The sequence below is a fragment of the Candoia aspera genome, chromosome 11, assembly GCF_035149785.1.
Source record: "Candoia aspera isolate rCanAsp1 chromosome 11, rCanAsp1.hap2, whole genome shotgun sequence".
In the NCBI taxonomy this organism is placed as follows: Eukaryota; Metazoa; Chordata; class Lepidosauria; order Squamata; family Boidae; genus Candoia; species Candoia aspera.
In genome coordinates this window covers 9,307,210-9,334,787 of record NC_086163.1, presented here as the reverse complement: position 1 = coordinate 9,334,787, position 27,578 = coordinate 9,307,210, and the positions used below count along the sequence as shown (strand labels likewise).

The 27,578-nt window shown below is 39.5% G+C and overlaps 1 protein-coding gene across 1 annotated transcript in view; it reads left to right on the top strand.

Moving 5' to 3' along the window:
• Nucleotides 1-27,578, top strand: part of VAT1L (vesicle amine transport 1 like) — a 54,533-nt gene that overhangs the window by 18,808 nt on the left and 8,147 nt on the right. Inside the window, exons 4-7 of the mRNA XM_063313010.1 lie at nt 5,574-5,716; nt 10,815-10,918; nt 13,344-13,399; nt 19,363-19,557. Of these exons, the coding sequence (XP_063169080.1) occupies nt 5,574-5,716; nt 10,815-10,918; nt 13,344-13,399; nt 19,363-19,557 (498 nt within the window). The remainder of the gene's footprint in view (nt 1-5,573; nt 5,717-10,814; nt 10,919-13,343; nt 13,400-19,362; nt 19,558-27,578) is intronic.

The window sequence follows — 27,578 nt, the reverse complement described above, 5'->3', positions numbered from 1 at the left end:
TGCAACCACTGTTGGCCACATCCTCAACAGGTGCAAGGAAGAAGGAGTAAGTTGGTCATCTAGCAGAGTGATCATGGCTGATTCTGTCCCCAAACCAAGCTTGAATGCCAGACTAAAAAGGGCCAAGATAATCAATGTCCTCTAAGAATCTCCACAACTGCACAGCCACTCAAGCACCTTGCCTGAAAGGGATATTTGTGATTGGATGGGGGTTATACAAGTCTTCTGAGCTTTGAGAGTCTTTCTTTGGGGGTAGGTAGACCTTTCTCCTTTAAGACCAGGAACAATATTTCATCACAAAAAGAAATTTCAGAAATACAGCAACTACATGTGTTGTGAGACTCCTCCATTCAGGGTCCCAGACCAGGAGAGATGAACCCTGATTGAGTCTCAAAGGAATGTTTACATACCCAATAACAGGCCTTCTAAAGTATCTCCCCCAATATTATCTCTCCATAGAATAAATATTAATAAGGCCATATTTGACTTGCAGCTGCCTCCCCTCAGCCCACAGGACTATGCTGTGGCAATGCTTGTGATCAATTTTAAAATAATAATATGATTACCTCTGAACCTAGGAAAAATTGTCCCTCTTTCTGATGAACAGAATCTATTGGCCAAAGAGGAAATGGGACATTTCTGCTCTTCCACCAAGGTAACTGCCAGCATTTTGAAAGGGGAAACACAAACATACTGGCACAAGCTAATGATGCAAGTTTTAAAAAAATTAATAAAACAATGAAAACACTGAATAAAAGATAAAAATGGCCCTTAGCTGGAAAAAAATATATATATTGTGCAGCTTGCATATTGTGAAAAGACCCATAGAAAACTAAAAGCTCAAGCTTAGCAAGACAAGTGGAGGTGGGATGTTATGCTGGTTCAAAGTTGGCATCCAAGCACAACCAGGGTATACTCAGGATGTAAGTCTTGACAACAAAAACATGTGGGCATTGATCATGAGGGCTTTGCATCTTAATTGTCAGGCCAATAGGTCACCAGCTGCAAGTAGCAAAGGAAAACAAAACATTTACCAATCCCTAAATCTAAATCAAAACACCCCAAGAAAAATAGATAAGACTTAAATAAAAGAACAGAATGCCACAACCTTTAGCGAGAGAACAGAAGGACGAGAGCAATGGAGTAACAGAATTATAGAGCTATCTTAACAGAAATCTCAGGGCACTAAGTAAGCAAAAAGTAGGAGCAAACTAGAAGCAGGATCACGGAGCTGTATTGATGTGATAGGGTCACCAGGAGATTGGATAGATATAGATTCATAAAGAGAAGTCAAAGTCAAGGCAACCAAACCCAATAATGCTGATCAGAAGATGGATCATGAACTTGGTCCCTAAGGCCACCGGTTTCTTATATCAGCACAAACCGTGAATGAAGAAATTTGATACACCATCCTTAGATTAGAACATATATTCTTCTTTTTGATGTGCACTTCTTTTCCTTCCTTTTGAGCTGTCCAGTGTTAATTTAAGGTTCTCACATTTTCTCTGCGTTTTGTCATTTGCATTAAGGAGCTGGTATACTGGTTCTTTTTTTTTTATTTTGAAGAGGGAAAAAGAAGCTTTTTCAGAAAAATTCTTGACATCTCAGCTCATTCTGAGCTGTTGCCTTTCCGAATTTCTGTAATTCCAAAAGATCTTTGCGTATTCTTCTTTGGTAACTTGTCCTTCTTTTCATCTCCTATGCGTGCCCATTTTTGTTCTCAGATCTTCACTAAGACTTCTGCATGGCAACATTGAATTCTTCCGTTTTCTCTTTCATTGTCAGAATTGGTTGCAGTTGTGCTTCTAGGATCTCAAATCAAATCAATTTTTATTCGGTCATAGATCAGCAAATGCTTCTAGCATCTCCTTTTTCAGGGACCCCCAGCCATTGTGAACCACTTTTCCCATTAAGTTGTTCTGCCATGGAACCTTAGTTTTTGTTCTGTGTTTATTAAAATTCACTTTTTTTATAATCCGAGATACATATTCAACTACACTGAAGTTTTCCCCTTAATATCAAGCATTCTAATATTACACAGACACTTTCCTTGAAAGTTTATCTTGCTTTCACTTCATCAATTAAGTTTTCTCTATTGTTTAGGCCAAGTCAAGGATAGCTGATCCTCTTGTACTTTGCTTCACCCTCTGAAAGAATTCTCTAAAATGACTGTCTTGAATGAAGTAGCTTAGGGCTTAGTCAGGATCCATGCCTGTATGCCCAATGAATAACGGAGAATCAATTCAGTTACTGGAAATGAATATTACATTGAACTAATGTTTTCTTTTAAAAAAGACTAAAACAAAAGACTTCAAGGTAGCTACTGACATTTTTAAAGCAAATACCACTAACATGTTTTAAAATGTGATTTTAACCCCCCCCCCAAAAAAAACAGTAGTAGAAAAAGTAGTAGAAAAAGCTCAAGTCAATGCCAAGTCAATAAACTCAAGATTCCATGAAATGTCAGAGTAGATTAAAAGATCTCTTCCCTCTATCTCAGTTCAATCAGTGCACCTGAGATTGAAGGGGGGGGCATGGGGGAATGCACTCCCCTTTTAGACTTCCAGAAAGCTGTGAAGAACTTCCTCCAAGCATTGGGTTTGGTGGGGCTAAGTCAAGGGATCCACAATATGGGTGATCTGGCACCTGGTGGGAAGGGTCCGATTTGTCTGGTTTAAAATGATGTTGTTATGGGTTGTGAGCCACCTAAGATCACTATATGAGATAGGTGACCATATCAGTTCTTTAAATAAATAAAGTTAAATGAGTAAAAGGTAGATACGTGACACAGTGGAGATTTCAAAGACGAGGGATTGGAAGACGTAGCTGATTGCAATTCTCCATGATTTTGGTACTCAGTATGATTGTGATACTGGAAAATAAGTATCTGGAATGACTAACCATTGGTTCTTCTTCATCTCCGTGGACAAGATTTCAAAAGATCTTGGTTAAAACCTGAAAATCTTTCTTCTGCTTAGTATTTTCCAACATTGGATCACCTGGTCACCATTCCTAGCTAGCACTGCCAATAGTTAGAGGTCTAATCATCCTTTCTTCATCCCTTCAGCCACCTGAAGATCTGATTTCTGATGGATTGGGGAGCCTCCTGAATAATGTGGGAAAGAGGGAAATTACTTCATCTGATTTCTATTTATTTCCATTTCACCCAGCAACTGGTTGCTCCCTTCCTATGAGAAGAGAAACCTTCCTTCCAGGAATGCCATTTGGATCCCAGCACTGTCCATGTCTTGCCCAGTAAGCAAGGTTGGGAAATCAATCAACAGGGGGCTATTATGAGTGTGTGCCTTTTACAGGGGTTCTGTCTAAATCAAAGCATTTTCATTTTTCATTACTAAGAAGCCTATTCTGTCAGATTTCCACATCACTCTGCAAATTATGTCTTTAAAATATATTTTAAAAATGTAAGTTTTAACACAAGACTCTATTTACCATAAATAGTTTAAACATGGAAGCCCTTTTCTGTGTGTGAAGCACTCCTGAATTCTCCTGTTTTTGTATGCAGTTATTGAGCCAAATGCTGCATTGCCAGATCTCCAGGGAGTTACTAAGGAGAAGCTTAGTAACTCTGCTCTGCTTGTAAGTCTAGGAAATATCTGAATTAGGACACTTTGCTTTAGAGCTGCAGACCAGATGAATTTTTCCTACATCTCTCATATGAATCTGATAGTTCCCCTTGCAAATGCTCAATTCACATCAAGTGTGGTTTGTTGTAGTCAAATAATAAATTGTTAATTTAATAATTATCTGTCAATTTAACAGTTACCTAACTTTTGAAGTCACTAAGAGAATAGAATAATTCTTTATTCCAGTTGAAGAGCAACTTCCTGGTATCTTTACATAGGTAAGAAACATGTTAAATGCAACAGAGGTATCATAAAATATAACAGCCCATTTACCAAAAAGACAGAGAGTCCTTGGGATTCCATAAACTCAAAGTGTGGCTGCACAAACCAAAGTATGGTAAGTGTTAGGGAGCTTGTCAGCTAAAGGAGGGAAATGTAACAAGCTTCTGAGCACCTAAGAAGTAGAGGCAAAGCAAATTCCATGCAAAGATCCTTATTAAAAGAGCGTGCTCAATGGTTTCAGCTACTCCTAATCTAGTGGGGAAAACATGTTCATTATATTGTTACATTACTGAATTTCCCTGTATCAGAGCAGGTGGGCTTTAAAGAATGTTCTCTGATGTTTGAGCAGAGCAAAGGTCTTAAAATAATAGGCTGGTTGGATGTACAGAATAGTTTTGATAGTTTAAAAATGTACTCACTATAGTTCCACCTCTGTGATGCATTGTATAAGGAGCTCTCCAGCATCTCATGGGGCATAGATGGCTGAAGCACTTGTGAGAGACAAGTAACAGTGTTTTTCTATGATCTATCTTTTTCCTTGTTGATTGGAAATCATCAGCAGACAGAAGGAGCTAGACCTGAATGGTTCACATTTTAATTTCAGCTAGTAATTGAGTTTGGAAAGACACACTCTTCCCTCAATCTCCAGGGGTCCCATTTGCAGCTGAAGTACAGTATTTGGCGCATATTGTATGCCTTTAGCAGAGCTTTTGAAAGTTTGAATTGTACATGCTGTTATGAATTAAATTGGGCTTGGAATCTGCGTTCAGCTGAGGTCCATAACAGAGTTGAGCCAACATTTTGACCACAGATAATTAAGTGCTTCTTGGCTAAGATCTGAAGGCATGAGAAATGATGATGCCACCCAAATGATTCTCTTCATTAAAATAAAAATTCATATCTACAGTCATGTCACATTATGAGAAACTTTTATATTCTGGTAAATATATGGATATGTCTTGGCCATAACTTGGAATTGATTTACAATTTCCTTCTTTATGGATTTTTTTTTTTTAATCCCAGTCTAGATAATAGCTCCTAGACTTCCTGGAAGTTCCCCATCCTAATCTTAGTCTCATCTGACTCTGCTTAGCTTTTTCAAGATCAGCTGAAACTAACTAACTGCAGTCGCCCACTGTGGCAAATCATACAACTACAAACACCACATCCTACCAGTGGCTACATGTGGCTGAGTGGCAATATGAGTTTCTTTGATCCAACTGAGTCTTAGAAGCAACTGGGGTGTCCTAATTCTGTCCTACCCTTATTCTAATACTACATTATAGAATAGGGCACTTTTGTTTATTTTATTATATATTACAATAATGTGCTGCTTTTTAGAATTTCTCTTATCTAATGCAATTTACAAGTCACTTTGGGGGGAAAAAATGTTCAAAAATTGCAGGAAGCAATGCTAACATCATATTGCCTAGCAGTGATATAACGTTGCATAATATAGCATTGGTTTTGAGCAGTAGATAAATTCCATAAATAAAGAACATGTTTTCAGTCAACTGTTGGCAGAGAGCCCTGTGAAGGGGCAGGGATGGGGCAGACTGAGTAAAGACCTATTGCTACCTTCACTTGCCTTCCTCTATGTCCTCAAGTCTTCTCTGGTTACAGAAGACCAGTAGTGAATGATCAGTACACATAATTAGGTGATACGCTTGACATATCTATGTAGCTAATACACAAATGCATTTGTAGGGACAAGCTATTGCTCAGCTCTGCTCAACGGTTCCCAATGTTACGGTCTTTGGAACGGCTTCTTCTTTCAAGCATGAGGCCATCAAAGATTCGGTGACCTACCTGTTTGACCGAAATGTGGACTACGTCCAAGAAGTTAAAAAGTAAGTGAGTTTGTTTGTATTTTACTTGATTGGAGAAATCACTAATGAGAACTTGTAAGAAGCTGATGGAGATGGCAACCATAGTTTATTTTGGAAAGCGTTTTTATTGTCCTGTTGAAAACAGTCTCTTGGAGTAAGAGTTGAAAGAAGATCCCCCCACCCAACTGTCTACTAATAGTAAATTATACAATAAGACAGGATGGGCTACATGGAACTCTTCCTTTTTTTGCAACCCCTAGATTGTACTGCTGGATAACTGTGATATGACCAGTTTTCAATGGGAAATGAAATATTACGAGATCTCCAATAGATTTATCACACTTCTAAAACATAAAAAATGCACAAATGGTGGGGGGATGAGCCCAAAATCCTATCCCTTCTGGTAACATAAGGTTCTTTGGCAACTACCTGAAAGTACTGAAAATACTTAAAATGATTATTTCCTCATACAAAATTCTCACAAAATTCTCTTTACTGAACCTTCCCTTTATGTACACAGAGATGGTGTTCAGGGAATCCAGACTTGAAAAAAGAGCCTCTCTGTTATTTTACTTATACATTTTATGCATTTGTTTTTTAATTTATTTTTTTCTCCAGACTTGCATAGGCCAATCCTCCTCCAATTTTTCCTGCAACAACCTGATGAGGAAGATTGGGCTGAGACTTTGAGTGGGTCAAAGTCCATACTCAACCAGGGACTTGAACTTAAGTCTTCCTGGACATGGTCCATCTTAATTTCTCTGCTTTGTTGACTGGCTTGGATTAGCAGCCCAATAACATCTATCTAGGTTATTCTATGGTTTAATCACAGATAGATATAAGTCACATATTTGAACAGAGTTCTGTTGCTACTTCCCCCTTAGTTATACATATCTGTGGTTAGATTCACACAGCATGCTTGTTTGGTTCTCATTTAGTGGGTTGAACTCCAGCATTGTGTTTTGTACAAGAACATAGTTATGGTCAGTGGCATCTGCAGGAGTTTGCTCCTTTCATCAGAATGATGAAAGCATTGCAGTACTTCTTTGCGAGCTCTACCCCTTTGGGCCATGTGTGCAATATCACAGTGCACATATAAAATGGGCTGGGGTTGCATCAACTTTATCCATCTGGACTAATTGCAAGCGATTTTAGTCCAAATTTCTGGCAAGCACAAAGTTGCAGACTTAAAGAACCATAACATGGAATTTGCTTCTTCAGGACAGACAGAGGAGTTGGTTTCACATTGTACATTTGTCTCTGATCTTTCTGTACATAAGTGGCCTTAAAGAAGCTCACAGTGAAACTTAACATAATAATAATGTGAATAATAAGGTGAATTTTCTCACCATTCAGGCACACATATCAGATCTACCTGGTATTCTCTTCCATGCAGATAGATCCTCCAAAACATCTGTTGGCTACAGCCTATTTTCATGGGACCCTTGTCTTAATTTTTAAGGATGCCTACAAAGATGTTCAGACTTCTTGTAGAAACTGTTCCTTCCTTAGCTTAGGGTAGGAAAGAGAAAAAGCAGAAGAAAAAAGAGACTTGAGAATGAGTAAAAAGAGAGTATCAGAAGCAGAAAATGAGCTTTGTATCTTCTCTACCTCTGAATATAGAGAAGCATCTTCTCTATTTCCTAAATTCTATAGAAGGTCTGTGCATGGCTGTATTTTCATTTTAATTCATTGCACTAAAGAAAATTGAACAACTCTGTGTGACTTGTAGTTTCTTTCCAATCTGATGCCCTATAAAAGTATTGGAAATAATTCTTGATCTTGAGGGCAAGTAAAATATCACAAGGGGGCAGTATCAGCAGTAGTAAAGTCAATTTCGCCTTTGAACTTAGGACAGCTCCTGGTGGCTTCCTAGATAAGTCTCTGTAGTTTTCTTGGCAGCAGCACAGAAGAAGGTTGACTTGCTTTCTTCTAACTCTTAAAAAAACACAACTCCCAGTCTAGCCTACAACTCCTTGATTTTGAGATCTCTCATTCAAGTACTGACCAGATTTAACATTGCATACCTTTTTCATTATCAGCTGAGGTTGGCCAAGTAGTCCTACCTGCTGGACTGCTGTTCTTACCTCTGCAAATGGCCATGGATTACCCCAAACCAAATATTTTAATAGTTGACCTTTATGCATCACATTTTACCTGTCATGAGCACTGATGGTGAGAAGGAGGAGGCCCCTATCCAGGGGGGAAAATGCATGCATAGTAGTGAGAATTTGAGCTGTCATTCAAAGAGACACAGAACAGACCCGCCTTGACTTTTGGGGTTTATCTGTATGGGTTTTCTCATGCTTCTTTAGTTTGTTAGGATTTTCTGTCTAATGTAGCAGTAAGAAAACACTAGAGACTTATTCCTCATCTCAGTGTGGTTCCTGCTTGTTAGGACATCACCTTTCTCATCTCCTAGAAGGTCCTTGTAGAGGGCATTGGGAATGGCTTTGAAGGACAGAAGGAAGGGCCACTACCAAGGCAATGGACAGATAAGTAGGGCTTGAGCCCGTTCCAAGAAACTAATTGGAAGCCCCTTCTCTAGTTCACATGAACGTAAGGGTGGTGGTGGGGACACTTTCAGACTTTATACTGTATTGGTTTCTTAGTCTGGTGAGCCTTGTTGGGCTGACAGTCTTCTACTCATTTAATTAAAGGACTGAGGAATAGTGTATATCAGTTTTCCCTTTTGTGACATTCTATCCTCATCTTTTTAAAACAACATAAAATTGAGTGATGGATGGATCGATACCTCAAGAGAAAGGACCAATTCAGTCAGTGGCTAAGGTGGAGTTTCTAGGGAGGGCACTGCTCTTGTTCTTTTGTTCTACACCAGGCACTGATGTAGAGATTTTGGAATGTCTATTTGGGTTATCTCGCCTGTTCGAGGACATTTTCCCGAAGACTGGCAGGAACCATTAGGAACACCTGCAGGCTGTGGGGAGTGGACTCTTTCTGACTCTGGAGGGAGGGATTGGAACTGTCTAAGCTTTAATTGTTTGAAAGACCTGCACTTTTGCCATTCTCAGCTTTGCTCTTGAACCTGCATACTATCCAGTAATAAATCAGATATCCATAAGCTTCTTGTGTGAGTCTGATTGGAAACCTGGGTAGGCGTTCATCACAGAAATGCTCAGATAATGTGATGGGAATTCTAAAGAGATCTTGTAGATTCTCAATCAGCATTTGTGGATTTGCATCTCCATCTCCCCAGAGCCAGCCCAACACCTTAATCCCTAATACGCATTGGCACATTTTATTTTGCTAAATTTTATCAAACGTTCCTAATGTTTTTGAATATTTTATTTGCTGTAATAACACTGTTTTAATGTTTTTACTGATTTTTGTACATTTTAATCTACTTTATTAAAGCTTGGCCACTTTTGTGCAGGTTTTATCTTATTGGTTACGACCCGTGGTCAAAGCAATAAATAAATTGGTTGCTATTTTGGCAATGCAGGAGTGAATAAGATGGGCACTAGTATTACTGGCTGCTGAACATGAGTAACCACACAGGAAATTAGGTGGTTTATTTCATTTATGTATTTGTTAGCTTCATGCTGCTTTGCCTTCAGGAGCTTTACTAGGATCCCCTTCTCCCATGTTTCCCCACATCAACAACCCTGTAAGGAAAATTGGACTGAGAAAGAGTGACTGGCCTAAAGTCACCCAGAGAACTTCTGGGGCTGAAAGTGGAGTAGAACCTGGAGTTCGCCCACTTTCGCCACTAGACCAGGCTGGCTGCTATGGAAGAACTATATTGTATGTTCCAGTGGGAGAATCTGAGGCTGTAACTTTCAGTGATTTAAACAAGCAAAACACTTGTAGGGGAATTTCTACAAAATCTGGTCTGGACCATGGCAAGATGGTGGGACATTCCCTCACTGTTTCCCAAATGAGCCATATTTTAATGTTTTTTATCCAAAACTCCTATTTCGCCCTTGAGGAACCTATGTATGTACATTAAGTGTTGCAATATGTTTTAAAGTCATAACCTCTATCACAGTCTTTTTATGCTTACATTCATAGACACACAATAATTGCTAATCCATTTGTTTAGCAAAGGGTACACTTGGGAGGAAAGAACTGCTGAATCTGAAAAACAAAAGTTTGTATCAGTTACTTTCAAAGAAATGTCTACATACCTATATTTGAACTTAATATACGGTTAGTCCTCGCTTAACAACTGCCGTGTTTAGTGACCATTTGAAGTTACAGTGGCACTGAAGAAGTAACTTTGTGACCAGTCCTTGCACTTATGTCCATTGCAGCATCCCTGCAGTCACATGACTGAAATTCAGGCACTTTACCACTGGCAGGGGTTTACCACCATCACAGCATCTCATGGTCACATGATCATCATTTGCGTGCTTCGCAGTCAGCTTCCGACAAGCAGAGTCAATGGAGAAGCTGGCAGTGAAATTGCAAGTTGCGGTCATGTGATGTCTTGCCTAATGACCATGGGTGATTCATTTAACGACCACGGTGGAAGTGAGATCATAAGCCCATCATGGTTATGTGATGTCTTGCTTAATGACTGCATACTTATCAATGGAGTTGCTGGTCCCAGTTGTGGTCATTAAGCAAGGAGTATCTGTATTACAAACCCTCTATCTGGGTAGACAGAAAACTGAAGGTTCTTCACCATGTTAAACAATTACCTGGTTCATATATGCTAACAATCTGCCAGAGTTCTGTTTACTTTTTAAAGATGGTAGGCTGGATGTATGCTGTCCAATATGTCCCCATAACTCCGTCTGCCTTTCAGAATACCTACTGTAAGTACACCAGGAAATTTTTATCAGTTATTTGTTTAATGTTAAATTCTCAAGGATTTCTGATGTCACTTTCCTAGGAGCTTTAATCTGAAATCAGGGTTTGTTCATGGTTTCTGATTCTTGGCTTCTTTAGAAACCAAAAGTCAGGAAACTTGGTTAAGATGAAAGACTAAACAATTCACTGCTAGAATTCTGGGAGTTTTAGTCCCAGCATACCTGGAAAACATCAACGTTTTATAGGTGGGACTAGTCCATGTTCTGTTCTGTTGAAATCTACAATAATCTTGAAGAGCCTAAGGGTAGCAAGCTTCTTCACAGTGTGTCTCTGTGCTTTGTAGGATCTCTGCAGATGGTGTAGACATTGTCCTGGACTGCCTTTGTGGTGAAAATACTGGTAAAGGTCTCAGTCTACTCAAGCCACTTGGGACTTACATTTTATATGGTGAGTGAAATTCAACAGGTAAATAAATCCTGACTTTCTCAAGAATCACCATCCCATTGTAGCTGTATTCATTGATTTCTAATTAGCATGAAAGATTCAGTTGCTGTTGCAGATACCAACTGAGAAGTATCTTCACTGAAGGGAGGAGAAATGAGAAGATGGCAGAAATAGAAGAGAAGGGATGTGAAAGACACATAGGACCAATATATCTATACTCGCCATCCAGGCTGTCTGTTTCTTGTGACCATACTTGAAGACACTCTTGACCAGTTTGTGCTGAGGTTTTCTCTTGATCTTGGAGAAGTGTACATTGGTTTTAAATTGAAAGGAAACATTAACTATTAAACATGTTGATTTATAGATGACATAGAACTCTGTGAAGGTAAGGCTTGGAATAAATGGTTCAGGATATATAAAGAGAGCCAGTTTAATGGAGAAGATACCCTTGGAGGATATCTTACCAAGGGTCTTAAAATTACAGTTTCAAACTTGTTTTTTGTACAATTTTTCCCTCAAATGTTTCTCTGCAAGGATTCAACTTCCCTGTCTTACAAGCAGTCCTTTCCACAGAGATATGGTAGAACATTTTCCATCCAAAAGGATCTGGAAGGGCAGGAGATTTGAGCACAGAGCCCAGATTCCCCACATTTATGAAGAATATGTCATTGGCAGCAAAGGGGAATCTCCCACCCCTCAACCCTATCATTGAAAAATCCATGTGGAAGAAGGATTTTGACATGGCAAAGACCCCACACACGTATAATTCTTCCTCCCTCCTGAATAAAATCAATGAAGAATGATTTCCTCCATTCATTATTCCTGTTATTTCACAGATCCTGGAGACTGTAGTCCAAGTGCTGTTGACCTCTAGATGTCGAACTGCCCAGTAATATTTTAAATCCCCCTCTCCACATTAACAAAATATTGGGCACCTGCAGCCATGTTAAACCATTAAAAAAGCAATAAATGCAAATCATTAAAACAACCCTAAAAGAAATATCATTAAATATGGAATGCTATAGGGTTCTACTTGTAATTAGGCTGGGGATGAAAGAGAAAAAAGTGCTTTAATAGATACTGTCAAGCAGCATAAAACTGGGCAAATTCCAGGAAACACAAACTACACAAATTTCAGTAAGGTCTCTTTAATTCAAATCTGGGGTAAATACAGAATCTTGGAAACTGCAAGAGAAATTTTCCACCTTCATTTCACGTGAGTTAATTAGGAGTCTCTTTTAATACTTTGAAATATTTCTTCCCATGTTTCTCCTCACCTGGGCTCAGTTGCCATTCATGAGATAAGCTACCAATGGATTCACTTTTTATTTCTTGACTGTTTGTCTACTTTCCCTTCCATTATTTTCCCAGCAACCCCACAGTCTTACATACAGTATATCAATATAATGTGTGATTAATACAGATATGTCAACAAGCTAATGGATGATGTTCACTCCTTTTTTTTTTAATTTTCCTTTCTCTTTCTTGCTCTCAATTTTTTTTCCCTTGAATAAATGCAACCCTCCCAGCCACGTTTTCACAAGCTTATGCAAAGTTAAATTTTTAAAGCAATGCATACAGTATGTAGATTAGAAATCTTCTATGCCCCAATATATTATCTTCACAAGTCGAATTCCATATCAAGATACTCTCAAACAAGCAGTCCTGTGTGTTAAGATATTTTAAGGCTAGCACCGGAAGCAGATTTGGAATTCAAAATGTAAGTTCTCCAAGTCTGGAAAAATTTACCCCAATTCTTACTGAGACCAAGACATTACAAAGTTGAATCTAGCTTATTCAGCTGCATCATTACTATGAGCAGCTCTTCTTTTCTCATCAGATGCTTCTTTCTATGCATTATCTGAAACTTAGGAGGGACAGAGCAGATATCATAAGATCTATTAGACTGTATCCATTTCCTTCCTTTATGATGCATGTAGATTATTGCAGCAGGACATCCCAAGCACAGGGAGTCTAGAGAAACAGAATTTCCCACAGCTCCTGTGCCCTTGAGATACCATCTTGCCAGTAACATGACCCACACAAAAGAGGAAAATAATGCACACTATTTGGCAGAAGGCTTTCACCATTGTTTCTCCATTGCTACTAGGTAAGGGGCACATCATTTAGATGCCCTTTTTATGGCACTGAGAGAAGCAGAAGGTGATTTGGTGGGAGATATTTGGGTTTTCCTCCTCCTGATGGCATCATTAAGAGCACAACATGAGAGTAGAATTAAACCCCCACAGTAGAACAAGGCACTCTTTTTCAATAAGACCTTTATAGAGAATGGAGATGCTGTTTTATTATTTTGACGCAGGAGGTCAATATTCTCCAGCTTAATCCTTGTGTCATATAAATGATCTACTTCGATGCTCATGTGTTTTCTTCCTGTGCTTCCCTCCCTCTTCCTTTTTCTCTTTTCCAGGCTCATCAAACATGGTTACTGGGGAAACCAAAAGTTTCTTCAGCTTTGCAAAATCAGTAAGTATAAGGTCTTTCTGGCTCTGTTAGAGCTTATTTGTATGTGCCATGCTCCAAGTTTCTCTTCCTTCCCCCTCCCTTTCCTCCCCTCTCTCCCTTTTAATAGCATGACTCATCTTTTGCAGATTCAGATCCAAAGTAAGCATTATGCACAGCACAAGAATGAATGTTCCATTAAGTTTTATTTCCAGCTAGACAGGAATGGAAAAGCAACTGGTTGATTGCTGGAATCCACTGACACAGAGTCCAGGATAGACATAGGTGGAATTTTGATACAAGATAATTTAGAACAGTCCAAGGCCAAAAGACAAAAATCACCAACCTGGAGGACTGGTCCACAGATCTAACTAGGTGTTCAGATGCCAAATCCAATCTAACACAGCAAACACTGACTTGGTTCATACATCAGGATAAACGCACATTTATTTTAATCTTGATTTGTTGAATAAACCATAAGTGTTTAATTCACACATCTCACTGAGCCACAGACTATTTTTAGTGGCTGGGTGTAGTGGCTGGGTTCAGATATTGTACTAAGGCAGAGGTGTACAACTGCCACCAGTTCCACCTTCTGTGGTACATCAGGATTGCATTTCAAAAGTGGAGAGAATCAAGATCTGCATGGGAGGAGAGGAATTAAAGGGTGAAAAGAGTGCCTTAAGTCTCTACAATTTGCTTTTAACCTTGCGACAAATTCAAAGATATAAAAAAGAAAAACTTGAACAATTTGATCATCCACTCTGGGAGCTGCAAAAGGGCTGGTGGCTAAAGTAAAACCAAAATGCTCACATATTTCCTACTATGGCTTTGACTTCATTGGCTAAAAAATCAAAAGATGAGTCAAAGTCCTTTCTCACAAAATGAATGAATGATCTCTTTCCTAGGTTCACAGTGACTAAGCCATTCTAGGTTTTTAGCTTTGGCTTAGTGTGTCATTGCAGACTCAGCTATTGTGGCTTCTAAGCAGTTATTTATGGTCTAGAGTATATATCAACTTAGCCATGGTGGCCTACTCGTTTTATTTAAACTCTGGCTTAATGCAGCGTGGGGACCCAATCAGTTTTCTCCTAATCTAGGTTTGACAAGGGACAGTTGCTCTTTTTTATGTGAAAGTTGGGGCTGTTAGCTAGCAGGTCTCAGAAGCAACAGGCTGAGGCTGAAGTACCTATATCCTAGTGGTTCATCTGGATCTACCTGTGTTTCATGACTTTTTTTGAGATCCTCCAGTGTACTGAAGCATTGAAGTCCATACTGCACCCCCTCTGGCCTCCTATGTACTGTACATTAATTGATGGATGGAGTGATTGTTTATGAGGTACTTCATGCATCTATAGTGTGATATACAGTACATTTTGTCTTTTTTATCCCCATGGAACTGCTTCACCTTAATCATATATTATATGCTACATTACTGGAAATGAAAGAGACTAGAGATAGTTTCCTGTGTTTCTGAAAAAGAATATGCAGATGAAAGATGAATATGCACACTTCATTCTCCCTCAGTCTTTCTGTGTTGAAAGAGAAAAATCTACAAGAAAAATGTAACCATAGTGTATCTCTCTTTCTCTCAGTACTCCAAGCTCCTTCATTTTCATAGCTCTCTCTACACTTTTTTTCAGTTTCTTTTTGAATAGCACTGATGAGAAAGGTAGACAGTAACCATACCATCAAGTTTTATAAAAGCATTCCTTTTCCTAGGAATTATTAGCAAGGAAGTTGCTTTTTCATGGAGGTTGTAATTGGCACCAAACTTGACAATCCACCATTTATGCAGTTAGTAATTGCACATTACACTTTTATAAAAGGTAATAGCACTTGTAGGACTTGGGGAGCGTTAAGCTGATTGTCTTCTGTTGTGGTCTAAATCTGGATTAGGCTGTCATGTACTTGCAATTAGCAATGGAAAATGGCTTGCCCTTGCACCAAATTGAATTTTTTCTTCTAATATAAGTAGCAAAGCACATGACCCGTTATCTGATGTAAGACCATGGCACAGAGCAAAGGATTAAGGTTTCCCTACTTCTCTCCATCCCCTCCAAGAGGCACATCCGGATTAGGAGATCTCTACACCCTTCTGACTTTTTAAAAGCTATCCACACCATTACCCATGTTTATCTCAGGAAGATCAAACTGATGTACAGTACATGGTTCCCCCACTTCCCATTCAGACCCAAAAACAAATCTGGGAAGTATATTAGACAAGGAGATAAAGACAAGTGTCCATTAGGTTGATTTGGACTGCTGGAGACTTTACAAGCATGTCCATTTTGCAGCAATAAGAAGATAATTTGCATTGTCTTCTGAAATTGGTGTGTGTTTGTGTGTGTGCACGCACACACTTTACTTCCCAGTCTAATCTGGTCTCCCGTACAAGTACTAATGAGGCCAAATCTGCTTAGCTTTCAAACCCAGACAAAGTCAGAGACAGGCTTAGGATCACATAGTGAGATTCATGACTGGACTGAGTTTCAATTGTTGTTTATTCGTTTAGTCACTTCCGACTCTTCGTGACTTCATGGACCAGCCCACACCAGAGCTTCCTGTTGGTCGTCAACACCCCCAGCTCCCCCAGGGACGAATCCGTCACCTCTAGAATATCATCCATCCATCTTGCCCTTGGACAGCCCCTCTTCCTTTTGCCTTCCACTCTCCCTAGCATCAACATCTTCTCCAGGCTGTCCTGTCTTCTCGTTATGTGGCCAAAGTATTTCAGTTTTGCTTTAATATCATTCCCTCAAGTGAGCAGTCTGGCTTTATTTCCTGGAGGATGGACTGGTTTGATCTTCTTGCAGTCCAAGGCACTCTCAGAATTTTCCTCCAGCACCACAGTTCCAAAGCATCGATCTTCCTTCTCTCAGCCTTCCTTATCGTCCAGCTCTCGCAGCCATATGTTACTACGGGGAACACCATTGCTTTAACTATGTGGACCTTTGTTGTCAGTGTGATGTCTCTGCTCTTCACTATTTTATCGAGATTTGTCATTGCTCTTCTCCCAAGGATTAAGCGTCTTCTGATTTCCTGACTGCAGTCAGCATCTGCAGTAATCTTCGCACCTAGAAATACGAAGTCTTTCACTGCTTCTACATTTTCTCCCTCTATTTGCCAGTTATCAATCAAGCTGGTTGCCATACTCTTGGTTTTTTTGAGGTTAAGCTGCAAGCCAGCTTTTGCACTTTCTTCTTTCACCTTCATCGTAAGGCTCCTCAGTTCCTCTTCGCTTTCAGCCATCAAAGTGGTATTATCTGCATATCTGAGATTGTTAATGTTTCCTCCAGCGATTTTAACTCCAGCCTTGGATTCCTCAAGCCCAGCATGTCGCATGATGTGTTCTGCATACAAGTTGAATAGGTAGGGTGAGAGGATACAGCCCTGCCGTACTCCTTTCCCAATCCTAAACCAGTCTGTTGTTCCGTGGTCTGTTCTTACTGTTGCTACTTGGTCGTTATACAGATTCTTCAGGAGGCAGACAAGATGACTTGGTATCCCCATACCACTAAGAACTTGCCACTAAGAATTTGTTATGGTCCACACAGTCAAAGGCTTTAGAATAGTCAATAAAACAGAAATAGATGTTTTTCTGAAACTCCCTGGCTTTTTCCATTATCCAGTGGATATTGGCAATTTGGTCCCTAGTTCCTCTGCCTTTTCTAAACCCAGCTTGTACATCTGGCAATTCTCGCTCCATGAATTGCTGAAGTCTACCTTGCAGGATCTTGAGCATTACCTTACTGGCATGTGAAATGAGTGCCACTGTTCGATAGTTTGAACATTCTTTAGTGTTTCCCTTTTTTGGTATGGGGATATAAGTTGATTTTTTCCAGTCTGATGGCCATTCTTGTGTTTTCCAAATTTGCTGGCATATAGCATGCATTACCTTGACAGCATCATCTTGCAAGATTTTGAACAGTTCAGCTGGGATGCCGTCGTCTCCTGCTGCCTTGTTATTAGCAATGCTTCTTAAGGCCCATTCAACCTCACTCTTCAGGATGTCTGGCTCTAGCTCACTGACCACACCGTCAAAGCTATCCCCGATATTGTTATCCTTCCTATACAGGTCTTCTGTATATTCTTGCCACCTTTTCTTGATCTCTTCTTCTTCTGTTAGGTCCTTGCCATCTTTGTTTTTGATCATACCCATTTTGGCCTGGAATTTACCTCTGATGTTTCTAATTTTCTGGAAGAGGTCTCTTGTCCTTCCTATTCTATTGTCTTCTTCCACTTCCGTGCATTGCTTGTTTAAAAATAATTCCTTATCTCTTCTGGCTAACCTCTGGAATTTTGCATTTAATTGGGCATATCTCCCCCTATCACTGTTGCCTTTTGCTTTCCTTCTTTCTTGGGCTACTTCTAGTGTCTCAGCAGACAGCCATTTTGCCTGCTTGGTTTTCTCTTTCTTTGGGATGTATTTTGTTGTCTCTTCTTGAACAATGCTGCCAACTTCTGTCCATAGTTCCTCTGGGACCCTATCTACTAAGTCCAGTCCCTTAAATCTATTCTTCACCTCCACTGCATATTCCATAGGAATATTAGTGAGCTCATATCTAGCTGATCTGTGGGTCTTCCCTAATCTCTTTAGTCTGATCCTAAATTGTGCAAGAAGAAGTTCGTGATCTGAACTACAGTCAGCTCCAGGTCTTGTTTTTACCAACTGTATAGATGTCCGCCACCTTTGGCTGCAAAGGATGTAGTCAATCTGATTTCGGTGTTGTCCATCTGGTGAAGTCCATGTATAAAGCCGTCTCTTAGGTTGTTGGAAGAGAGTGTTTGTTATGCAGAGTGAGTTGTCTTGGCAAAATTCTATCAGCCTATGTCCTGCTTCGTTTTGTTCTCCCAGGCCATACCTACCTGTAATTCCAGGTGTCATTTGACTGCCCACCTTAGCATTCCAGTCTCCTGTGATGAAAATAACATCTCTTTTAGGTGTGTTGTCCAGTAGGTGCTGCAGATCCTCATAGAACTGCTCTACTTCAGCTTCTTCAGCTTCTGTGGTTGGGGTGTATATTTGGATCACTGTGATGTTAGATGGCTTGCCCTGAATTCGAATTGAGATCATTCTATCGTTTTTTGGATTGTATCCAAGCACTGCTTTAGCCACTTGACTATTAATTAGGAAGGCTACTCCATTTCTTCTGTGGTCCTCTTGTCCACAGTAGTAGATCTGGTGGTCATTTGATGTGAAGTAGCCCATTCCAGTCCATTTCAGTTCACTGACACCCAAAATGTCTATCTTTAATCTTGACATCTCACCGATAACCACATCCAATTTGCCCTGGTTCATAGATCTTACATTCCAGGTTCCAATGGTGTGTTGATCCTTAGAACATCGGATTCGCCGTTCACCACCAGCACCGTCGGCTGCTAGCCGTCCTTTCGGCTTTGAGCTAGCTGCGTCATCACGTCTGGGGCTAGTTGAACTCATCCTCTGTTCCTCCCCAGTAGCATTTTGACCATCTTCCGACCTGGGGGTCTCATCTTCTGATAGTATACCGACATATCTCTGGTTGTACTGATCCATTTAGTTTTCACGGCAAGAATACTGGGGTGGGTTGCCATTACCTTCCCCAGGGATCGCATTTAGTCTGACCTCTCTGTCGTGACCTTCCCGTCTTGGGTGGCCCTTCACAGTTTAGCTCATGGCATCATTGAGGTGCTCAAGCTCCAGCACCACGACAAGGTAATGATCCTTTGCTGAAGTGAGTTTTAATACCCCCATTCATAGTCCAAAATCCAGTATTTAGCAATACTTTTATTAGAACCAACTATAATTACACAAAATATCATGGGAGTTCTCTAGTTCTCCTGGACCTTTCCACAGGTAATTGGTCTGAAATCTTATTGTATTGTATGCAGCATAAGGCCAAATTAATCAGTCTTATTTACCTTGTTTGGATGACTTAGAAGCATAATATTTATTCTCACAGCATACCTTGGTCCTAATTTTGTTGTAATTTGTGTGCTTTTAGTGGTGGCAAGTGGAGAAAGTGAATCCTATCAAACTCTATGAAGAAAACAAAGTCATGGCTGGATTTTCTCTGTTAAACCTGCTTTTCAAACAGGGCCGAAGTAGCCTAGTCACTAAAGTAATGGACAATCTCATAAAACTTTACAAGGAGAGGAAGATCAAACCTGTGGTTGATTCATTGTGGGCATTGGAAGAGGTAGGGTCTTATCTTTTTCCTTCTCTGATATGTTGGTTTTGGTTTGTTTTTTAAACAGTGCATTCTTAAATAAAATATGACACAGACATTCCATCTACATTCCTCAAATGACATAATGGGAGCACTAGGATTTTATAAGTTTGTATTTCTAAAATGTAACTCTTTTTGGATGGAGATGAGAAAAGCAAGGATTCCATTTCCTGGTTCCATGTTCTAGTGTCTTAATTGTTAGCATATTCAGTGAAATATTCTGTTGATTTGAGTTCTGGCAGCTTCTGATTCAGTGTAGATTGTTTAAGCATTGGCAGTGTTCTTTTAAAAACAAAAACAAAAAAAACCTTCAATGATTTCCAGTCATGTGTACTTTGCTCCCAGTTATATCATATTGTGGATTTTCTAACTTAAAAAGCTTACAGAGACATGGCAGTCTTCCTCCAGAGCATTGGGCAACAAGTACTAAATGTTCCAGCCAGCCATGCTGGTTAAAGGTCGGAGCTTTGCCTGGCAGTTTCCCAACCTGCACAACTTCAATATATATTGACTTCAATTCCCAGAGTGGAATGGCCATGATGGCTAAAGAATTATTGGAGTTGGTTCACACATCTGAAATCTGCCCAGGTTGAGAAAGAGAGACATCAGACAGACATGTGGGAAAACAGACAGGAAGAAAGACCCAAGGGCAGTACTTCAGAGAGACAAGGACTCAGGCCAGATGGATTTAAAAAAAAGAAAAAAGATGGATTTAAGGAAGAACTGAGCACTTAGCTAGAAAAGGGGTAGTATCTTGAGGAAAGAGATAGGAAGGGACATCTAAGCATGTCATGCTTTATTGTGTTCCATAATGAGAATAATATGAAAAATATATTAAAATAGGATTTATTAGAATAAGCCTTCATGAAAGTATCTATGAATTTTAGTGCAGGTTTTAAAAAATGTAAGAGAAGCAGAAATGGAACGAAACAAGATTGAGAAATGAGAAATGGAGTGAAAGCAAAAATTGGTAGATTTGTCCATTCCAATTAGCGGGCACAGCTAGATGTCCCTACAGTTATATATGTAAATGGTAGCATGCTATTTTAGAAAATAACAGTCTTTCATTTGTTTGGTAACACTTCATAACATTTGGCAGCAATCTCTCCTCTCTCTCTGACATTAGCTTGAGAAATACATAAATACAGTCTGTTCAAGACTATAGTCTAGCTCATTCATCAAGCCTACTCACTGTCATCTGGTGGGGAAATTAAAAAACACATTAAACCTTATAAATATCCTTGTCCTTTCCTTTCCTCCCTGAGATATACACTTCCTTTTGTGATAATTGTATCACTCTGAGGTTTTTCCTGAGTTGCCCTATTAAGGGTGGTGCTGTCATTTCATCTTTGGAATCCAGAGTCTCAGAGCTTACATTGAGAAAAAAAAAAAAGCCATCAAAGCACATCAGCTGTATGGACAGGATCAATCAAACTCTATGCTTGGCAGAAGTACAAACAGACATGGACACCCAGAAAGGTAGAAACTTCTTTTTCTTCCCCAGTGACTAAAATTGAATAATTTTGCCTGCTGTTATAAACACAGAGTTCATATTATACCTGAGAAAAGCAGAACCAGAATCAAAACAGCAGCAGGCATGATGCAGTATGCAATGCAGGATGGACAAAATCCAGTTTTCAATCCAAATTCCAGAGTATCAATGCAGAATGCAGAGAAATCCCACAAAATATTCCCAGTGAAGAAGAATCAAGTAGTTGGAAAAAAGCATTGAAAGAGATGAGCTTTCAGGACCCTGGACAGGTCATTAGGAGCTGAACACGGGCCCAGCAAGTTTCTGCTTCAACTGAGGCCATATAAATGTCTGAAATCTTCTACAATATACTTCTCCAAGGTTCAATCAACCATCTCCAGCTGAACAGTAGAGACACCCTCAGGTGTTTTTGTCTTAGATTCCAAGATGGTACTGCTAAGCATGAAACTTGCTGATGAGGGAGATTCTAGTTTATCTGGAAGCCAGTCCTGGAAGTGAAGGATCTGCAGTCTTCATTTAGGGACCTTGAGTCTACTACTTTTATCACTGGCTGCTCTCTCTGCCCTGCATGTGTCAAAGTTCTCATCTAGTAATGATATCATGACTGTTCTGCTGCCAGGTGTTTTTGTTGACAGCTGACTACATGAATAAATATCACAGGTGTCCTTGGGATATAAAACCTAATAACTATATCTATTTATATTAGTTATGGATGAGTGGATATTAGCTCAATATGTTAGTTGCTTTGTTTGGGTAAAGTTCACATTGTCAGACTACATGTTAAAAATTAGAAGAGTGATTTTGTTAACTGGAATTTTTTCTCCCCTAAGGTGTGACCCTTTCTGCAGCTAAATTAATGAAATGTGCTGTACATTCATGCTTGGTATTTCCATGACAACATCTCCTTTGTCATGCAAATAAATCTATTAATGGGGAAAAGGCCAAGAAGAATGGTGTACTGGCATTCCACTTTTTCATTTCCCTTGCAATATGTAACTATCTTCCTGTTCTGGTCTCTCTATTAAATAAACATCAGATGTTTAAAGTCTACTAATATATTTAGATGGTGGATCAGTGCTACCCTCTTATTCTCCTTCCAGCACAGCACTGGCTCCTGTAATCAAATCAACTGCCTTCAGAAGGGATCAAAACTAGTAGAAAACTGAGGTTTGAATGGGCCTATCAATATACCATTATTGTTTTTGGCAAATTTGGGCAAGATAACGGAAGAGTTAAAGTAAGAAAGATTTGTAAGCCTGGAACCAATCAATAAGAGCTCATCTTTGGAGATGAATGTTAGGAACAAACTGTCAGTTAGATACTAAAAATGACAAAGGTTGTCTCAGTTTACTCTACTTGAAATTAACTATAATGAGCTTTAGTTCTAAAAAAAGACTGGGAGAGAAGTGGGATCCATCTACACCATCTGGCAGACACCATATTTCTAAATATCCATAGCCAGAGACAAATTCTAAATGATTACTAATTAGTTTTAAGAACAAAACACTTTGAGAAGTGACAGATGTAAGCTAGGGTCTCAGTACTCGTTCTCCAAAATACAAAACTGGGAAGAAAAAATTGATTCTCCAAGTAGTGTTGCTTTTTTTACAATGTGATTGTTTCTGCAATCCTGAGCTAAAGACACAAACACATATCAAAAGCTGTCCTAGACAGAAAAAGTTTTAGCATACATTGAAAGGCCATTAGTGAATAAATGAAATTGTCTTCCCACAGAGGAAGACCCAGAACCTAGAAATGGCCACTGGGAGGAACTTCTTTCAGTCCTAGTTAAGCATCATTGCTAGGAGCAAACTCTACACTAGCAGACAATACTTCAAATACCCTAGTTTCAAACTATGAAGGGCTTATAACAATGCAATACTGAAATCTGTCCTCCAATTTCCTGGATATATTTTCCCTTTCAGGCTGCTTTAGAATTTCTGTAGAATTTATTTTACAGGTTTGATTGTGAAGTGATAGATGATGATGATGTTGCTGTTGCCATTGTTACTGCTTCCTTTTACTGTATATATCTCCATTACTTTGCAGCCCCCCTAGTTGCCTATACTCCCTAATCTGAAAAAGACCTTGGGAGGAGGTTCCTTATGATCTCTTGTTGAAGATAAATTGAACTCTCTGAAGCCAAGGGAGCTGCAGAGTGATGGAGAAATGATGGTGTATGCTGATATTTTCAAAGAGATGTGCTATCCATGTAAAACAGATTGAACCTCCACTCCCTCGATCAACTCTAATGATCTGCTAGACCCTTGGTGTTGTTGGAAGTAAGCTTCAGTTTCTTCTCATACCAAGTCTAATATCATACCTCCAGGCACCACTACAGGCTTCCTGGTACAAGGTGGGAAAATGAGATAGAAGGGAATGTCATCCACATTCAGTGACATAAACATCTAGAAGAACTTGGTAATGGTTTAATGTGGCTGCTATTCAGTGGAGCCTGAAACTTTATAGGGCCAAAGAACAATTGCCAAAGTCTTCAAGAAGTTATCCAGGAAGAGATTACCAATCCAGAAAGAATGATTGCAATAACAACACAAGGCTTCCAGATCTCATTCTGGCAAGTTGGTCCAGAATCACCAACTTGCCAGAGTGGTCTTTAGTATTATTGGTAGCCTCAGAGAATAAACAGCTTTGTTTGTGTCCAAGCTATGGGCACAATAGATATGGAGCCATATCTATGAGAGCGAAAAATGTGCCTGACATTTTTGGCCCTAGGAGCTTTCAGTCTTGCAAGCCAGATTCCATAAAACAGCAGTGCAGCTATGATTCTGCCCATTTTGTAGAGCCAAGAATTAGCTTTGTATTAGATGAGCCACTTCCACTGAGCATGAGGCCTGAGCAAGGGTAGCCTTATTTGTTGCATTATAATTAGATAGCTACACTGCAGCACTGAATTAGAGTTTGAGGTTTTGTAAACATGAATGAAGTACTTGGCAACATTTCTAAGAGTTGCTTATAGGGGCTCTAAACATGGTAGCAGGAGCCTAGGTACGTACATTTGCTCTTTACACTGGCATCAATGAATTCCTGCCTCTTTGCAAACTCATCAATCACATCAGCTGCGGAATGACTATGGAAAAGAAAAAGGACTATTAAATAGATTACTTGAGATAAATCTTCAAGGCAGCAAGGCTTGATTCTTCTTTTGAGTGCCACTGTTTCAAAGGAGCTAAGTGGACATTGAAGGACTTGCAGTTAAACCCCAATGCATACACCACACCAGTACCTTGGAGCAGCCTTTATCAGCATTCCTGCACTTGAAATTCTGGGCTGGCCCTTGTTAATAGGAGTGCTTATTCCCCTTCTTCTTCTTTCGTATCCAGATCAAACCTTAAGCTGCCAATATGACACCACCTTCTTGGCTTTGTCATTGGCCCAAAACAAGTCATTTTCAGTGCATACTATTGGTAATAATCAGCAGGTCAGCAGGTGGGCCGAATTCTATATCTCTCCACATTCACACAGCATGTTATTACCTGTCAGCAATCCCCATTTGAGCATATTAGTCTATTACCCTAAGTGTTAGGCACTCCAACCCTCAACCTATTCAGAGTCCTCCAAATAACATAAGGGAGATCAAATCCCTCAGCCATCCCTCTGGGACTATTCCTTGGTCAGTGATTTCTCTCCTCCATCTTCCAATTCGGTTCAGCTCTTGCGTGCCCTCAAGCGTATTTGTTCTTGCCATGAAACTCTTCCTAGATTTTAATCGACGAGTTTGAGGCTCATACCTACACAGAGGTATGGCTTATATTCCCCTGCAAATCATCATCACCATGATCACATCATCACCTGAATAAAGGTGCATGCATATTGGCCAATATCCACATGCACTCTCACTGAGCCTCGAGAGACTGGACAGTAGCTATAATGTCATGACATCAGACTGGTATAGGTGACTAATAAGTGGTCCTGAAAACTCTTGCAAATTACTCTGAATAATTATTTCTTGGAGAATAACATGATTAGCGTATCTGTAGTGCTAACTAATGGTAGAATAATTTCTCCTGTCTTGTTTGTAGTGCTAACTAATGGTAAAATAATTTCTCCTTTCTTGACACTCTAATTCCATCACTATCAGCATGCGTGCACACTTTAATCTCCACTAGAATTTAACTCATTTTGATCACTATTGGTTCTTTTGTTCTTACCAGTGGAATTGTGTGCACAAGGTGGAATTTAATTTCACTGCTTAATATTAACTTAGAAAACAACGTTCCATATTTGGAAACTGAATCCCTGGTGGTGTTAATCAAACAGCAAAGGTATTTTAGATGGTGCTCCAATTTAAAATGTCACTGTTCATTTTAGTAGGTTAAAGGAAGGTAACCCTTTATTGCAGTCTTTGACCAACATGTGTACATATACATATATAAAATATGCATTTAAAAAGTGATAATTAAAAGAAGTTAAATGAGTTAGAGAGGAAGAAAGGAAAGAGAGGGGAGGAGAGAAAATTATGAAGGTATCCAAGAAATGCAGTTTTATTGGACAATATTTGTTGCGTCCCTCTTGTAGCAGCAAGGCAAAACTTGGCTACATTATGGCTGGAAGTGGTTTTATGGTCTACTAAAAGATAGATTTAACCACTGGTCGTCTCTCCCTAGGAATTCCTTTATGAGTGGCTAGATTAATACCTCACGCAGGTTCAAAAAGAAATTACAGTACAACAGGACATGCTGAACATTGTCTATGGCATGGGAGTCACTGGGGCAAAGTTATTTATGGAAGGGAATTTTTTTGGTATTTACCATCAATAACTGCTGAAGGGAGTACATTGAATCTAGCCCGACCAAATGTGTATAAGTAGGAGAAAGAGGTACAGCACAATCCAACTTGCTAGATTCTGTTACTATAGGCAACTTCAATAAAAGTGGTTTTAGCCTTCCTAGTATGCTCTACCTAGTGGTCAACTGTCATCTTCACAACCTCATTTGTACATCTTTGGTACTGTATATAAGTTAATATGGGTTCAGTTCATAACACAGGAATTGATATAAGGTTTGTCTAGGGATGTTGAGGCATACTTCATCAGGCAAGATGATTTGAACCAACCAGAGAGAATGATTTGAAATCAGAGAGGAAAAGAAAAGTTCAAAACTTTGGTTGTCTGTCTGAACTACTGAACCTTTTGGACTGTTTTGATTTTTTGCCTTTCTCTTCAGTTCTGTTTCAACTGGTATGTTGAATTGATCTGGAGAACTTCAACATTTTCACACACTTTCTTGTCATTTGTGTTGATTACACTGATGATATGATCTGCTATTATTGGTTGTTGCTTTATCTACAATTCTTTATATCCTACCATTCAGGATAACAATCTCCCCAAACAAAACAAAACAAGCTATTATAAATGTACAGGCATACATGCATGCATGTAAACAAAATGGTAGAGGGAGATAATGATCCTTTGGGTCATGGGGAGAGAAGTAATACAGTTGAGCGGGCTTCTGAAGTGGTCATTGTCCACCCTTCCTTCCTCTCTTTTCAAGGATCTTATAGATTTTGGATGTTTGTATAAAAGGATCCAGTAATTATATATACATGCACAGGAAGTTTTGGTTTCCATTAATATCACATGCAGCTGGAAGGAGACTAATCAGAACTTAGTGGCCTGTGTCCACACAGCACACTTACTGATTTTATTACTGGTTTTAATCCATTCTAATAGGTTCAGATAATACACTGAACCACAGACTAACCAAATAAGTTTGATTTGCACAACCCACAAAGCCACAAGCAATTAACTAAGATTAAAACTAACCAAGCATAGTCAGTTGAACGAATGCAGCTCCTAGATCTTTCATTAGCCTACTTAAGTATGTTGTGTGAACACAGCCAGTGCTTGGCTGTGATTCTACTCTTCTTCACGCATTCGGTGAATACTTAAGAATTACTGTGACAGCACTGAGTGCTTGCTGTCTGTGGGTTAATGCTGGCACCTGGCTAAGCATCAAAACAGAAAACCAGACAGATGCTTTATCAGTTTGGACAAGATCTGGATGAGCTACCTGCGCCACTGGCGTTACCAAAGTAACTCTGATGCTAAAAGCTTGTAATTTTGGGCCACGTGACCTGTAACCATGGAGACCTCATCCCCATAATTTGCAACGATGTGTTTTAGCTGCTTGTTCCTTAGCAGCACTGGGATATAGCAGACAGAGGGAAGAATGGGAGACCAAAAGTATCTCCTTTAACTGTGCTCTCACCAGCATTGACTAGAAAGGTTTAAATATGTCCTTCAGAAATCCCCAGTAAAGTTACTGTTAAAGGCTACCTGTAGCACATCCAAATCAGTGGGATATCTGTCACATCAACCGAGTCAACATTTGAGAATAAGGAGAATTGGCTACTAATAGCTGACTGCTGTCTCTGTAATAAACTCAGACCCATGAGCATTTCACCTTGGAATGTGTGAAATACCTATGAGAAACTTGGCTAATCTTACATCAGCCTCCCATTTCAGGCATTCATATATATG